The sequence below is a fragment of the Aythya marila genome (genome assembly GCF_965140915.1).
Source record: "Aythya marila genome assembly, chromosome: 1".
Classification (NCBI taxonomy): Eukaryota; Metazoa; Chordata; class Aves; order Anseriformes; family Anatidae; genus Aythya; species Aythya marila.
In genome coordinates, this window is record NC_139042.1 from 74687192 (window position 1) to 74704804 (window position 17613).

A 17613-nucleotide genomic window follows, 5' to 3' on the forward strand; every position below is an offset into this window, starting at 1 on the left:
TGTAAAATGTAGTTCACTTGTGATGCAGAAAGGAGTTCAAGTTGCAGTAGAAAGCCTCATAGATCACTAACATTTTCTTCTTCCTTTTCATTTTTTACTTTTTAACAATGAAAAAAATAAAATAATTAAAAATAAAATAAAATGGCTCCATCTTGCTGTAGTTACCCTATTTCAAAATAGCAAAAACTTGGTCAGGAAGTTTTGCCTTTATTCCTTGGAAACTGGAATTCTCAGGATATGGCTAAAGCACGTATTCTACATTAAAAATAAATGTATTCTGAAAATTAAGCTGGTGCTTATTTTCTATGTTTAATTAAAATGAATTAAGCATGTACTTAAGTATTTGTTGGGATTTAAGTCTGCTTGCTGAGTTAGAGGATAGATTTTTTTGGATTAGTTTTTAACAGTCCTCTTAATACAAAACACAGATGGAGCATTCAAATGTCCTGATTGCTCACATGTCCTCATGATCTGTAGCCAGGATCTGGTATGGATTTTTTTTAGTTTAGTCAAAACAGGACTTCATCTGTAAAGCACCAGATGGAAGGAAGGGAAAGGATCCAAGTTTTTAATCTTTTTTTTTTTTTTTCTTTTCTTTCCTGAACAGATGTTGTTGAGATGATTGAGCTACACAGCCACAAATCAAACCAAAACTGGATAAAGAAATATATACAAACATATGTTGATATTTGGTATATGGTTCATGACTACAGTCATCTATGGCTGCCATGAATATCCACCACTAATACGATGGAGATGACAAGATTTTTGAGATTACTATTCCTGAACAATTTAATTGTGTGTACATAGTCAAGAGAAAAGCTAAAAATGATGCTTTAATAACCATGAGCACAGGACCAAGAAACTGGTCAAGAGCAAGTAGCAAATTATGTGGAATAGAATTTTAATAAAAGGAAGGAAAGGTGATCACATGTGGCTGAGATTCAGAGATTGCAGTTTGGGGCAATAATCTCACTGAAAACTGTCAGGTGGGATATTTAAATGCACAGAAAAATAATTGTGTGGGACGCAACTTACTTTTGAGTTAAGAAGTGAAATTTTTCTAAATTCTCCACATGTGATGAACTTGTTAAAATAGGATCGCAGAGTCTACTGATCTCATGATTACTTCTCCTTGTAAAGTAATTCTCATTTTGTGGTGTTTTATATTTACTATTCTCTGCATCTTAAAAATAAATAAATAAAAAGATTTTGATAGTAGTTCCTTTGAGGTAAACTGCAAATGAGATATGCTTCATTTTTTATTTTTTTTAATAAACTCTACAGTTAAATTAACTATATCCCAAACTTTCAAAAAAAACTACTAATTACAGCTTATTAAAGCTTGTTCTACGTAGTAACTTCCCTGTTGGAATTCAGTAATTATGAACGAAGGGGATCCCATCAGGCACCTGTTTTACACTTGAAAGCTAAGAATTACTGCTCTACAGAAACACTTTGTGTTATATAGCATAAGTAAATGAAGGAGATATATAGCAATATTTCTGTTATCTTGCCAGGAAAGACCTGAAATGGAATTTAATTTGGATGGGGTGGTTTGTTGTCACTGTGTACATGTAAGTATCCATGGGCTTAAAGAAATTATATAATATCTACATTGAAATAGTATTTACCCTTTTTAAAAACAATGCTTCCAGATCCTTGAAGTAAAAGTAAAAGAAAAGAACTAAACTTCAAAATTTTATACTATATGTATTAAAGATCTTCTAGTACCATCTAGCTTATATTTGAGTGACTATATGGAATAAAATAGTCTTTTTTTTTTTGAATTATGAACAGACCACAGCAATAGAAAATTGTAGCAGTCTGTGAAAAGAAATAAAAGTAATTTATGTATTTATTTATTTGTTAATTTTGGAGGGAAAAAAAAAAAAAAAAAAGGAAAGTCATGCTAAATACTGAAGCACTGAAGCATCAATGAATCAATGAGTCTTTTTTTTTTTCCTGAACAGAAAACCTTCCAACTAAAACAGTGAACACCAAAAATGCCTAGAAAAGGTTTTGTGAGGAAGACCACAGAAAAACAGATGATATTAAAAAAAAAAAAAGTTCAAATTGTCTTATTTGACTAACTTCATATACATTGATTTTATGGGGACAGATATTTTACCAGGATTTTTGGAGTACTTTATGGACAACAAATCAGAAAGTTATTTTTTAAATGCTATAATTTATTTTATAAAAGTAATAAACCCACACACTACAGCTTTCTTTGAACAATGAAAAGTGAAAGACATTGCTTCCGTCTTGGCATGTATATACTTTTGGATTCTAACAAAACCTGTCTATGTCTAGCAGTTTCTTAAGAGGCCCTACCTGTGCCTTGACAAGATTCCGCAAACAAAGGTAAGAGGGAAAGATGACAACATCAAAAATTTGTGGAAATTATAGTAGTCAGGAAAATCAATTTTAAGTATTTAAATCAACCCAAAGTAAAATTTCTTTATTTTAAAACAGATTTCAAGACTGTTTTCAGTGAACACACCAAAAAAAGGACTCAGGAAAGAGCAGAAAAGTAAGGATGGCCTAGAGAAAGCTATTTGGGTATGAATGAGTTAGAAGCCCTAACTTTATCAGCATTAAAACAATGAGACTGGATTAATTTATTTCAGAAGTATGAAAGGGCAACATGGCAACATGGAAGATAAGAATATAAGGAAACAAGGAAGATGCAAAGCACTTTGGTTAAAAAGTTGGACCATATAACCTTGTATACCTCTAGTAGGTATTTAACATGTCCAAAAAAGATAAGCACAGAATTAAAGAATAATGGAGGTCGTATGGGATTTCTGGAAGTCATCTCATTAAACCTCCAAAGAGAAAAAAAAAATGCAGAAAGTACAAGGAAATCCTGGCAAATAACTACAAAAAATGACAGGAGGATATGAAAGGGAATAGACAGGCAACTACAGGATGAGGAAATGGATAAACATGTTGATAGCGATAACTGTATCAAAAACAATGTAATGGGATAAAAGCCAATCCAGAACAGATTTCTGGTTAAGAGCTAAACAGTAAGCCATTGAAGGAGAAACAGAACAAGAAGCTTCCAGTGCAGTTACCATAAATTGTCTAAATAGTTTCATAATATTCCCAGAAAACATTATGATCTACAGAGAACAAGGCTGGATTCACTTCACAAGATGAAATGCTGCTTTAATTTAGCATTTACCATGACAGCAAATAAGTAATATTCCAGTCAACTTTCAAAGGTTGGGAGACTTGGTGTCAACAGGATTTTTGTGTTCTAGCTTTAAGAGAGAGAGATAAAGCAAAACAATTATAAACCCTTAACAATATTTAATTCCACTTTTGTGAACTCCAGTCAAGCTTATGTGCATAAACACTAGGCATTAATCATATGCTGGTAAGCCAAAGAGTTCTGGTTTGAAGTCCTCCATGGAGTTCAGCAATAGAGTTGCCTCCTTTTTAAGATCTGGATTTAAATTTTCATCTGGTATCATAACCACTTGCATTCCTGCTGCCAGTGCTCCTTTGACTCCTAGTGGTGAATCTTCAAACACAAGACACTGAGAAACAAAGGGGTGAGGGGAAAGAAGTGAAAAAAAAATGTTAATACAAACTTTGTATATTCTATTTTAAAAAGAGAGAATGATACTGAATAAAAATTAGTAGGAAAGCAAACTTCAATTTTTGGCCTAGACATCCCTAATTAGAACAAGGGTAAACCTATCAACTGGAACATCTGCATGGTAATTAACTTTAAATTCATTTCAATTCAAAAAGGCATCTACACGCATACTTAAATCCCAACAACTGGTTATCCATATGCTCCTAAGCAAATCCTTTTCTGGTGATAGGTTTAAGCACAAGCTTAAAGCAAAGCATGTGCTTAAATACCTTCAACATAACTCTATAACTTTATAACCTATAAAATGGCAAAAGTAGTGCTTTCAATTGCAGGTGTGACATTTCTTATGTGTATGAGAGTGGCAAAGGCTACAGTACCCAGGTCAATATTAGGACCCTAGGTAAGTAAGACAGAAGTTATTTGACAAAAGAGTGCTCATGAATTCACATTCTAGTTTCTTAGTTCCAAAGCAATGCTGACAAAGAAAATCAGCAATTATATTGGACTGTTACTCTTAGAGAAGAGGCAGTATAGTCAGGTAAAATTCTGTATCTTAAAATAGTCAAAATAATTCAAGATTGCAGTATGGAATCTAAGTTGTTAAAAATAATGAATACACCTGTGCGGTGTCAAGAGTTGGACTTGATGATCCTTAAGGGTCCCTTCCAACTCAGGATATTCTATGATTCTATGATTATACGTGTGAATTTTGTACTTTAACAGTACAATATTCAATAATAAATATATAACGTAGTATTTTGGAAATTGAAATGCTATACTATTTTGTTTAAAACTTCAACTCTTCAGTATTTCAGCATTTCATACTAATCTACTAATCTGGTTAAATTACTGTTAGTTTTGATTATTGGATTAAAAATTTTGTGTTTTTTTATTATTATTATTTTATTATTATTATTATTTTCTGAAAAAAAGCAGGCACTTAAAATCTAGTATTTTGTAAGTCAATCTAAAAGTACTTTTCACTATTTGGTTTTGATTAATACACCAACTGTAAAAATAGAAATGTTGTAAAAAAAATAATCAAAGTAGCAGAAATGAACTATCCTACCTCTTTATACCATGCATATAGTATGCATTATCTATGTAAATACACATATATAAAATACACAAAGACTGGAAAAACTTTGAAGAAAACAATAAAAGGTGTATTCTTAGGGAAACAAATTACACAGATTTATTGGAAAATAATATCTATGGTTGATTTAATGAAAAAATCATGATCTCAGTCAACTACTTAATAAACTTCCAGATACAATAGGAAAATTCATTAAAAGTAAATATGATTATAACAAAGATACAATCCCACCTTCAGTAATGTTTGTTTTGCCTAATTCATGGTTCATTAAGAAAAATTAGAAAGCTTCTTCAACACCTGACTTAGAATTAGACCTTGACCCATGCTACTTTTTATCCCTCCCACTGCTGCAGTAATTTTATAGTGTTGTCTGTTTAGATCTCAAAAATATAATATGTATGAATAACTGAAGTGCTGAAAAGTTTGCCCTTTCAACTTTTTTGCATATATCTGAATAATACTGTAGTTTTTGCAATTGGCCAGTGTACTACTTCATAGAACTTTTCCATACTTTGTGGCTAGGATACATTTCAGCAAAACCTAAACATTTCCCAGACATGAAATATCATATTGAAGAATTAAAGTAATTGAATTAAATTGAAATATGTTTACATATTTTAAATTGTGTTATAATGGCAGAGTCATTTTATTTTTAAAAAATTGGTAATTAGTAACACTGAACATAAAGTTTTTCCTTTCAACAAAAGTTGTAAGAAAGACAGCAATTACTATTTACTACACCAGTAGTTTTGCAGTACTATTAGCTGAGGACCATACTAAGGACATGAAATGGGCCAAATGACTTTAGCACCATCTAAAACACTCTTAAAACAATTTCACAAACACATTTTTACTGGATTGTCAACGATTCATACAAATTCAGGTGGATCATCTAGTCTGAACTTCTACATAATAGACAATAATTCTTCTGGAGTTCATTCCTGTATAAAATACAGCATCTCTTCTTGATGTTAAGTGGTCTTGAGTTTGAATTTTTGGTCATAGACAATACAAAACAACCTTTAGTGTCCAAGCACCCAAGAATTCTGACCTATGCTGACATACGGTTTCTAACAGTTCTGCAATTCAGACTGCATCTATTATCAATATTATTAGCAGTGCTACTACTACTAATATACTACTACTAATACACTAATAATATAAAAATCACTGCCACAAGTCATTTCAGTAATTCAATACAGACTTTGGGATGATAAGTACAATGTTCCCTACACCTTTCAGACACTGCAATTCTGCCTTATCATAAATTTCTCTCTCATCCATTAGGCATTTGGTAAACTCTGCAGTCATTACCAAAGTATCAAACCCCTTCCTACATACTCAGGATGGGTTTTCTTATCCTTTTCTTCACAATACAATAGATTGTGGCAACTGATACTTGCTGGATAAGAGCAACGAATTACTAAACTTAATTTAACTTTTGACTGAATTGAGATTTGATGCGCTGGGAGAACATACATCAGTACACTGCATCTTCTAGGCTCTTTAAAACACTCTTTGACCAGAAAAGATTAAGGATGCACAAAGTTTATTTGTTCTGGCTGTGATCTCAGAAAACCGAGCTGCAACCTGTAAAAACTTTTTTATGATCAAAGAAAACATTTTTGCAAGACATACTAAATAGATGCACTATATATCTCTGTGTTGTATATCTATGACCTATATCAGACTGGATCAGAAAAGAGGAAGCAAACCCTTTCTGCTTCCTTTTCTTTTTAAAATATTTGCCCTTGCCCATCAAGATGTCAGCAACTACTTGGAGTCAGTCAAGGAAAAACAAAATGTGCCTTCTACCTTGCATTTCATAAAGCAAACCTCAACTAATGAATTTCAATGAGGCAATGGAACCAAACCGATCTCTCTTGTGTTAATTTCCTTTATACACTCTCTAAATTCCTTCTTTTCCTACTCCGTTTTGATCAATGTGATATTTTCAGCTGTTGATCAGTATTTGTACTGCAAATATGTAATCCTGGAACAACTGTTAGGACTGAAGTACAGTTCTGCCTAAAGGTTTTCTTCTTAAGAACAGATTAGTTTGTGACCCTAAGCACTCTATGCATTCACAAACAGTAAACGAAGCCCTGGCAGGCTCTCCCTTTTGAAGACTAAGCTTAAATGTTGCACAGAACAGCATTATCAAGGCTTTTCAGAAACTTTCTAATCCAGTCCATACAAAGAAATGTACTTCACTGCTCCGCCTTGAAAGACCTAATTGACTTCCATGATGTCAGTAAGCGTAGTGTAAGAGAAGAGACAATGATTATGGAATGCAATATGCATAATGAAAAGCTTAACTAATTCCCTAGAACTAGAAGCAATTAAAACTCTTAATTACCAAAGAAACAAGGCAAATGACCCATAATTATAGTGACTTTAATGTTACAGGAAATAAGTGTACTAGGTCTTCCTCCTGTCTTCCTTGCTACTGACACTTATTGTCAACAGCACAGCAACATTTTTAATGGATGACGAAAGGTTTACAGAGGTCACATACAAAATGGATTTAGTAACTTTGCTGCACAGAGATGTTATAAACTGCTCACTGTCCTGGCCCACCCACACACTAAATTTAGAGATATGAAAGCAGCCAAGTTCTTCCCCATTTTGCATAAATATTGCAACATCAGCATCACTCCAACTGAGAGAGACAGATGAGATTTATACAGACTTCAGCTGAGATTCTGGCTCCTTGTCTGCATTACTTCTATAACTTGTGTCACTGATCAATACTACTGCTATGACATTTCTCAAAAGGTCATACTAATACAGGACAGTTTTCACTTTGGAATGAACTAGATACTTTAAAAAGTAAAGTACTAAAGCACACTAATTTATATTTCATCCTGTGGATCTAGAAGAAAGAAGAATGAATCACTCAACCTAAGAAAGAAATATTAAAATCACTGCAGCACCTCATTACCTCATATGCCTAGATGAAATTTAAGAATATAAGAAAACAACTGCTAGTTAGGCCTTTGGAATGCACAGCAGGTCCTGTCCAACCTGTGTACTGTAAAGTGGATGGGGTAATTAAATAGCTAATAGGGATATCCTTAAGTGTTAATACTATTAGTGATAATCAAAGAGTCTGGAAGGATAGAAGATTAAAATCAGTTTTGAAATTAATATTTTGGAAAGCCTGCATGTAGAATAATGGGAAGTGCTTAGGGAACACATAACCTTCATCACCTATGACATTATTGTATCAATTCTAAAATAGAATTACAGATGAGACTAAAGATGGCATAATTTATATACATATAACATTTTTGCAAATTAAACACCACCATCTATTGTTTTATAAAGAAACAATAAAAAAAAAAACAAAAAACAACACTCTTAAAAATGGTAAATACAGCCTAAAATTATTTTTTATTTTGTTAGAATACAACAATATAATATAACTCCTGTTGAATCAAAACAAAAAGCATAAACAGTGGAATTCTGAGGTTTCAGATAGTAGTTCTAAAGAGGGCTGGTCAGGCCTTTGAGAAGTTATCGCTACGTTCGTTCTCCAGCTTCTGAATAGGATCAGTCTCTTTCTGTGCTTGGTGAGAAGGAACAGTAGAAGATTATTGTAACTCCTGTATTATAATGAGGCAGAGGTACTTGGTATCAGAATGTAATATATTATGTTTGGGACTTCTTATGAATCACAAACAATACTTCTGTAATTTCACTGGTTATCAGCATTGGTTTTTCTCCATGATCAAATCAACAGCATAAAAGCACAACATGTTATTTGTAAAATTTGCACTCTGGAAACATTTAGCAGCCTTAAACATTAATTTATGTATACATGCACAATACGGTCTTCTATAAACATTTAAGGTTTAATTAAAATTCCATCGTATCATTGAAAAAAAAAACGATTAACCTCAGTGGGCATCAAAGTCAGCCCCAAAACAGGCCCTAAGAAGAAATCCTCCAACTGCAGCTAGCCCACACTGCTTTCAGAAGTATGTTGTTCATCTCTGCTAACTTGAAGATGGTCAGACCTTTCATTCCTACCAATAATTTGTTCTGTTGAATGCCAAATACAAATGCCAGTTCATAATCTGTGTCTATAATTAAAAACTAAGTAGCATCATGAAATTATTAGTATGAAGAATTATACTACTGTAATTCAGTTTTTGTTGTTGTTGTTGTTGTTATTGTTGTTGTTTGTTTTGATTAATAATGTTTATCTCCTTTCCTTACTGATTCTTTTTTTTTTTTCAGATTTTCAGTGAAATTCCACTACTGACCAACTGTTGCTAGTGTGAATGATCAAGAACTACAGGAATTTTCAAGAACTACAATGTAATTCAGAATGCAATGCAGACCCATCTACATCCCTTACAAAATGCTGGGAGGCTGAGAAGATTCTGTTTATCATTCACGGTTGGTGGTGAAAATTCACAAAACGAGAGAGGAAACATCAACACCTTCACTAACATATTACAACAGAACTGGTGGGCTATGTGTTAGGAAACTTGGCTTTCATCTTTTCTTACTCTTTGATATACAAAGAATCTAAGAACAAGGGGAAAATGTATTTCTTGGTGACCTATTTACCAACAGACTTACTTAAACATTATTGAATAAATGCATTTTAAGCAGCTACAGTATTTGCAATTTTGGCCTCCTACTGTGTTAACTCCCCAAAGAATTAACAAAAAAAAAAAAAACAATAATGAAATTACTTGATTAATGTTTTGCTCCTGATCTTTGGACTTACACTCTTTCCAGAAATCATTGGGAAGCATCAGCAGCAATGAATTACACTTCATTTTATTTGAAGGATGTGTGCCAATTTGACCAGTCAGGGATAACAAAGTCATATTAAATATGCTATGTAAGAAAGACATGCAGCTTACAGCCCCCCAAAGGCAGTTCTATTAAGAAAAATAAGCAGTAAGCCAAGATGTTTTTAAGTGATAAAACAAATGAACAAACAAGCTGGAAAGCTATAACCAAATGAATTAAAAGCCATTGTATCTGGAATACTAACTATCAGCCACCATCCTGTATGATTCATATTAAGAACTGCTTGAAAATTATATGCACACTTGTTTTTTAATCCAGATTTTTAACTTACTAGTGTTAGTACCGTGCAGGTCAGTACAAAAATCAACTTGTTTACTAGAAGGCTTACAAGTTATAACTAAAAATCAGTAGTAGGATTTAAACAAAACCACCACCACAACAAAGCATTACATCTGCACATTACTAGGTTACTCTGCATTTCCAGCCCTCAAAAAAATGCCACTCCACATTTAAGCTACATATCAGCTCCCAAACCAGTTCACAGGAAGTTATCTTAAGGTGGGCCAGTAGGAGTAAAACAGTTTGGATGTAGTAGAACTAGAAGAAATTTCAAATATCTTGCTTGTTTTCAAGACTCAATCAAGTGAAAGAAAGTGCCTCTGTGAGTGACAGTCGGATCCAGACACAGTGGCTCTGTGAAGCAAGGAGAAGGTCACATTTACATGCGGGGTTATTCTGATCATTCCGGATGGCTGGAGCATTCTTTTTATAGAGGATTGTGTGTTTAGAGGACAGCACACTGGGAACTTTGTATGGCAACTTGTGTTACAGGCCTCAAGAAATTCCCAGGCGTTTCTGAAACAGTGTCCAATTATCCCAGCAGCAGAAATCTAACTCAATCAACTGTAGCTTAGATTAGCAATAGAGTATTGTTCTTTTATTTTATGGAGGACACAAGGCAAATACTCAAGAAACTCTCTACTGAAGCTACTCATACAGCATAATGTGTTGGTTTTGTTTGTTTGTTTGTTTGTTTTAATGTTACTTATCTCTAAAAGTAGCCTGAAAATGGAATTCTGTGCAATGAAATAGCTAATGTGTGCTGCCTTTCCTTCCACACAGAAGTATATTTACTAAAGCCACTGACTTTCGTGACAGGTAACATGCAACACATGCATCTAACTGCATCTCAAATGCAAAGCTCAGAGTCATAGAATCATTTACACTGGAAGGGATCTCTCGAGGCTGTTCAGTCATGGTTCCTGGTCAAAGCACATCCTGCTAGAGCAGGCTGCTCAGGAGGTTGACTGGTTGAGCTCTGAGTGCCTCCAAGGATGGAGACTCCACATACTTTCTGGGCAATCTGTTCCTCATTTCCCCAACCTATGCTGAAAATCATTTTCCTAGTATATAGTGCAAACTTCCCATGTTCCAGGTTGTACCTGTTGCCTAATGTACTGTCACTCTGCAGTCTTGCCCCAACTCATGAGCAAATATGTCAGATATATGAACCAGGTATATTCAATGGAGAAATCATTTTGACGAATCCAAATTCTAAGTCTCAAGCTGAAACTGGAAGTAGGTATCAAAAGTATTTCCTGAATAAATGCAACTACCTCTTGTCCCAGTGAATGCCTACAAATTCACGGCTGCTTTACGGCAAGCTGCTAATGGCAGCAATCCGGCCTGTTTCTGCACCTGGACAACACCACTCGCCTACAATAAACCTAGCAGGAGTTGTAGTAGGCAGCATTGAGCAGTCTGATTTTTTCAAAGTAAATACTTCTTGGCATTAATTTATTCTCATTCTATAATTTCTCCTTGATCATTGCTATTTTCCTGCTGAGAAAGACCAGATTGCATACTGAAATGTACCTTCATGAGTTTTAATTATCATCTATAATGTTTAATATAATTAAAAGAAGTGTTAATGACAGATGTTTACTACATACACTTCAGACAAAGTCATTTTCTAATTTCTTCAATATAGAAAGGAAGTGTGAGAAGAGGTATTCACCATTCAACTTTAAGCAGGTTTTCACTAGAAGTGAAAAAAAAGTCATAGAAAAGGTCTTTAAAAAAAAAATCAGAACAACCTTTGCATTGAACCATACACTACGCAGTGCCACTGGTCTAGCATGACTTGGCGAAATGTACCTTTGTTAAATTTTAGTTCTTCATAATTGGGAAAAACAACTCTCAAACTTCAAACAGCTGCAAGTTACCTTTCAGAGAATAGTTCAGCCTAATAGCATAAAGCTTCAACCATGAAGCCACAAACTAGCAGTTTTAAATAAACTAAAGAAAACTTCAGTTATAACTACATACACATCTCAACTACAGGAAACAAGTACTTGTGTTAAAAATGGCAATTGTCTGTTCTGAATATATATTTTCGAAGACAAAGTTGGACAACAAAGTAAAAAAATAAAATGAGTTAGAAAAATATTAACTCCTAATTTGTTGAATTCCAGTAAACACCTGAATTTAACTATAAAGACCTTCTGTTGAAAATTGGATTTTGTAACTTTTTGAAGAAAAAATGAAGCCAAGTTTTAATGACATTGCCTGGAAGAATAACATGACAACACTGCCTTCACAACAAACAAGAGAATTAAACCAGCAAATCAAAAGTTTTTTGTTTGTTTGTTTTTCTTTTTTCTTTTTTTTTCTAGCACAAACAAAAACAAGAAACAATTCCTAAAGTCTTAATGCAGTATGTTGGAGAGAATCACACCTCACAAGAGGGACAAAGAAATAGAAGAACCAGAGAAAAGGAGTAAACTTAAGATAATTAGCACTAGGAAGATCCCTTAGAATCTCAAATAAACACACTATGTTGAAAAAGGAATAAATTAGCATCAAACAGAGGTAGAAATATGTCAAACTTCATCTTTGGAAACACAATAGTATGAAATGACTGGGTCATCTGGGGGGATGTTTGCTAAAACAGAATTATTTCAGTGTTCTCTTTTAAACTCATTGGTATTCTAAATACTATTTCCACTAAAATATGAACTTGCAAATAGTAATAATATTAACAGTATTTTTTTTATTATAAAAATAGTCTGTTACCTCTATGCAATGGATAATATATGCTTCAGTTAAACTTATTTCTATCATACCAAATTAAATTTCACATACATGTTGAAGACAAAAGCAAAGGTGAACACGGTAGACAGTATATACTTATTCAGATTCTTAACCTCTTCCAAGGAGGTAGTTTTAAAAGTAGCTGAGTCAAACCAATGGTTTGTTGCCAATGAAAGTTAAAAATGTTCCTTCTTTCTCTATTTTAATATACCTTCTCTTGGTAATAACCAGGATGTTTACATCTGTTTCCAAGTGATGAATGTTGTGCCTCTATGCCCTACTCCACATGAACTCTGTACCTTTACAGAAAATTACTTTCATGGTAAGCTAACAAACTTGAGAACACCCACATAATATCTGGGAGGGAATAGGAAGACTGAAGTAGAATGTAAGTCATGCTTTTTGGGCTTTGTTTAACTCACAGAGGGATTCATCGTATCCTTCCAAACCAGTCATGGCATGCTTTCCATTTGCCTTAAGGACTCTGTATGTGTAAAAGCAGAAAACAACTGTATAAAATTTTGCAGAACCTGCTCTTCCAACACAAGCCCAACTCTAGGTATGGTAATATGGTTACAAAAGTCACAATTCCAGAACTCATTTTGCCATAGCAATCTAAAAATATCACATCTGAAATGAAATGCCACATTGCATTGATAATCAGATTTATTTAAGTAACTGCCCTCAAGATTTCAAAAGATGTTTTCTCAACCTCTTAGTTAGCAAAGCTGTTCTGATTGTGCAGGCAAACAAAGCTCAGAACAATGAACTCAGAATTTCTTAGAACAGTTCTCTATCTGAAAAACTATTCCCGTGTGCTAAATACAGTATTTTGAAAAATAAAACAAACAAAAAACAACCAGCAATTAAAAAAAAAAAAAAAAAAAAAAACATGAAAATTGCACAGCAAGATCCACTGGATCAATAGAATTATTATTGAGAAAAATGTACTAGTCAGAGAAGAGTTATAAAGAAAATGTCAAAATAAATTTTTAAGGGTTCAGTAGAGAAATAGCATCATTCACATTAATCTCTACCTTGTTTTTATCAGCTTACTTTGTTTATTTTAGGGAAGCAATAATTACCCAGGTATTTCAAGCTATGAGAACTGTAAGATGCAAAACTAATGAATATCAAGCAGTCTCATGCGAATCAATCTTCCAAACAGACTAGTTATCTATTTTTTTAATACTGTAAACTCCAAGTTCAGATGTTGCTATAAATATGAAAATTAATCCACTCTTAAAAAGAATTAACATGTAGAGAACTATTTCATAGAACCATAGAATGATTTGGGTTAGAAGGGACCTTAAAGACCATCTAGTTCCAACCCCCCTGCCATGGGCAGGGACACCTCCCACCAGACCAGGTTGCCCAAAGCTTCATCCAGCCTGGCCTTAAACACTCCCAGGGATAGGGCATTCATAGCTTCTCTGGGTAACCTGTTCTATTTAAGTCTTAATCTTGTACTGCAATGTATTTCAAAATACTTGTGTCAAAACTTCCCTAATAATATAATCTAGCTATTTAAAATACTGCATAGAAACATTTTTAAATACATTCACAATCCATAGTTATCAATCACTGCCTGTTTTTCAATTAAATTAGTTCTACCAAGTAAGAGAATACTACTAGCTGTCTAAACCAGTGGCTATCAGTACTTATTTTGACTCAAGCATGCTTAAGGGCAGGATAACAGGTCATTTTCAGTGAAAAGAATAATAGAAGTAAGTGAACCTTTCAGAAAAAAAAATAAAATAGAGGAACATGCTTCTTTAACTCTGTGTGTGCATGCATGTATATAAATATATGGTCTATAGAATATCTCTACAGTCTTTATACATATGTGGCATAAGGTTTATTCAATTTAATATATATTAGATCAGTAATTGACATAGCTATGACATTGGCTTAACACTAACATTAGTTTGGGAATACTAACCGCTATGTTTGTCATACATCTTATACTTTAAGTTAGCTTCTTTCTGGTAATCATTTGTTCAAAGTAAGTTTATTGTTATCTGCTTTTTCATGATTTTTTTTTTAATATAATTTTTATTTAAGAATCTGCTCACCTGTATATTTCAATCAGAAACAACATCCAGAATAAAACCTGACAGATGGCAGACTAATTTAAAAGGGAAACTACCACCTACCTGTCTGTAAATTGACCTCTCATGGGCAAAGTCCTCAAAACACCGTGACGGGCCATATGTTTTAGTGAAAACTACTTGCTCATCCAAAACAATAATGATTTTACATTGAAAATAAGAATCACTAGTTAAGCAATCAACTGATCTGAAGTATCCTACATTTGCTGACCGTTAACAATTTGAGAGAGCCTTTGGAAAAGACATGAGGTCTAACTTTTCAATCCATTTGTCTGTAACTGCTGAAATTGAAACACAGAGAGAAAATAAACACATGCAACATAAACCTCATGCAGACTAACAGAGAATCACAGTGTGGTGGTTTTACCGTGCTGGGCAGCTAAACCCCACAACCGCTCTCTCACTCCCCCTCCTTTAGATAAGGAGGGGGAGAAGTAAAGCAAAGAACAACTCACGGGTTGAGATAAGGATAATTTCATTAAAGGGAAATAATTATAATAATTAAATAAAGACTACCATGAACTAAACAATTTAACTAAGGGGAAATAAAAGGGAAAGGGGAAAAAGGGAGGAAAACAAACAAACAAAATAAATGAAAGCTATATGGAAGTGCAGAGGAAAGAAATTACTCTCTACTTCCCACAAATGAGCGATGATTGACCACGTCCTTGAAGCAAGGCCTCAACGCACGCAGCCGGTGTTCGAGAGGAGGACCGACGTCTTCTCAACGAGAGCCCACCCCTCCCCTCTTCTTCCTGTTTCCACCTTTTATTGCTGAGTGTGACATCACATGGTATGGAATATCCCTTTGATTGGTTTAGGTCAGCTGCCCTAGTGATGTTTCTCTCCTCACTTTTTTGCCCACCCCCTAGGAGGGTTAGAGAAAGGCCCAATGCTGTGCCACTGCTGCTCAGCAGTAGACACAACACTGGTGTGATAACACTGCTGTTCCAGCTACAAGTACAGAGTACGGCACTGAATGGGCTGCTGCCGGGAAAGTTAACATTCCAGCCAGACCTAGTACACACAGAACAGCTGAGGTTGGAAGGGAGCTCTGGAGCTCATCTGCTGCGGCCTCCCTACTCAAGATGAGTCACCTGAAGCTGGCTGACCAGGACCATATCCAGGCAGCTTTTGAAGATCTCCAAGGTAGGAGACTCCACACCCTCTCTGGGCAACCTGTGCCAGCGCTCCACCACCTGCACAGCACAGAAGTGCTGACTGATGTTCAGACGGAGCCCCCTGTGTTCCTGTTTGTGCCCACTGTCTCTTGTCCTGGCACTGGGCACCTCTGAGCTGAGCCTGGCTCTGTCCTCTCAGCACCCTCCCTTCAGGTCCCTCTTGAGCCTTCTCTTTTCCAGGCTGAACAGTCCCAGCTCTCTCAGCCTTTCTCCATAGGAGATATAATCCAGTCCCTTCATCATCTCTGTGGCCTTATTTTGGACTCTCTCCAGTATGCCCATGTCTGTCCTGTACTGGTGAGCCTACGATGGGACACAGGACTCCAGGACAGTGCTGAGTAGAGGGCAAGGATCGCCTCCCTCAGCCTGCTGGCAGCACGCCTCCTAATGCAGCTCAGGATACTACCAGCCGTCTTCCCACAAAGCTTCATTACTGGCTCCTGGTCAACTTGGTGTCCCCCAGCTATCAAGACTATATATTTTTTGAGAGTATGGGATCAATTTGCTTTTCCTTCTGTGGTGGTTCTGCTCGAGTGGGCAGCCAAGCTCCACCACAACCGCTCTCTCACTCCCCCTCCTCAAAGAGGAATGGGGAGAAAATACAATGAAAAGGGCTCAAAGGTTGAGATAAGGACAAGGAGATCACGCAGTAATTACTATAACGGGCAAAACAGACTTGGCATAGGGAGATAGTAAGATTTATTGCTTATTACTAACAAGGTAGAGAAGTGAGAAACAAAGGAAAGAAACCAAAAGCACCTTCCCCCCCCCCCCCCCATTCACCCTCTTCCACCTCCTCCCCCCGAGCGGCGCAGGGGAACGGGGGAATGGGGGTTATGGTCAGTCTACAGCACTTCTCTGCTGCTCCTTCTCAGTCACTCTCGTCCCCTGTGCTGTGGGGTCCCACCCACGGGATGCAGTCCTTGATGAACTGATCCGGCGTGGGCTTCCCACAGGCAGCAGCTCTTTCAGAACTGCTCCAGATATGGGTCTGTACCACGGGGTCCATCCCTCAGGAGAAAACTGCTCCAACCTGGCTCCCCCACGGGCAGCAGCTCCTGCCAGGTCACCTGCTCCTGCGTGGTCTCCTCTCCACGGGCTACAGGTCCAGCCCAGAATCTGCTCCGACAGGGATCTTCCACAGGCAGCAGCCTCCGTCGGTGCAGGGCCACCTGCTCCACCGTGGTCTCCTCCACGGGCTGCAGCGTGAAACCCCGCTCCACCGTGGTACTCCATGGGCTGCAGGGGGACATCCTGCTTCACCATGGTCCTCACCACAGGCCGCAGGGGACTTCTGCTCCGGCGCCTGGAGCACCTCTCCCCCTCCTTCTTCACTGACCTTGGCACCTGCAAGGCTGTTCCTCACTCCTCTCATTCTCCCAACTGCTGTGTGGCGCAGCGTTTTTTTCCCTGTCTTAAATATGCTCTCACAGAGGCGCAAAACAACATCGCTTATTGGCTCGACTCTGGAAAACAATGGGGCCTTTACCAAGCATGGGGCAGTTTCTAGATCCTTCTCACAGAAGCCACCCCTATGGCCCCCTGCTACCAAACCTTGCCACGTAAACCCACTACACTTTCCTGTTCAGAAATGTACAGCTACACTCACTGGTATAAAGACAGATGGTACTGTAAAGGAACTTCTAAATTTAAAGGTTTGAATGACAAATGTGCAAAAAATACAGTCAAAACATATTGCTAAGTGACTGTTAGAGAACCTATGATGAGAAGACAGAACATTCCATT

At 36.2% G+C, this 17613-nt stretch overlaps 1 protein-coding gene across 1 annotated transcript in view; it reads right to left on the minus strand.

Annotated features, from left to right (window-relative positions):
* Positions 1–3160: 3160 nt before the first annotated feature.
* PUDP (pseudouridine 5'-phosphatase) overlaps positions 3161–17613 on the minus strand; it is an 80347-nt gene continuing 65894 nt past the window's right edge. Inside the window, exon 4 of the mRNA XM_082783426.1 lies at positions 3161–3551. Within this exon, the coding sequence (XP_082639552.1) occupies positions 3375–3551 (177 nt within the window). The 3' untranslated portion in view covers positions 3161–3374. The remainder of the gene's footprint in view (positions 3552–17613) is intronic.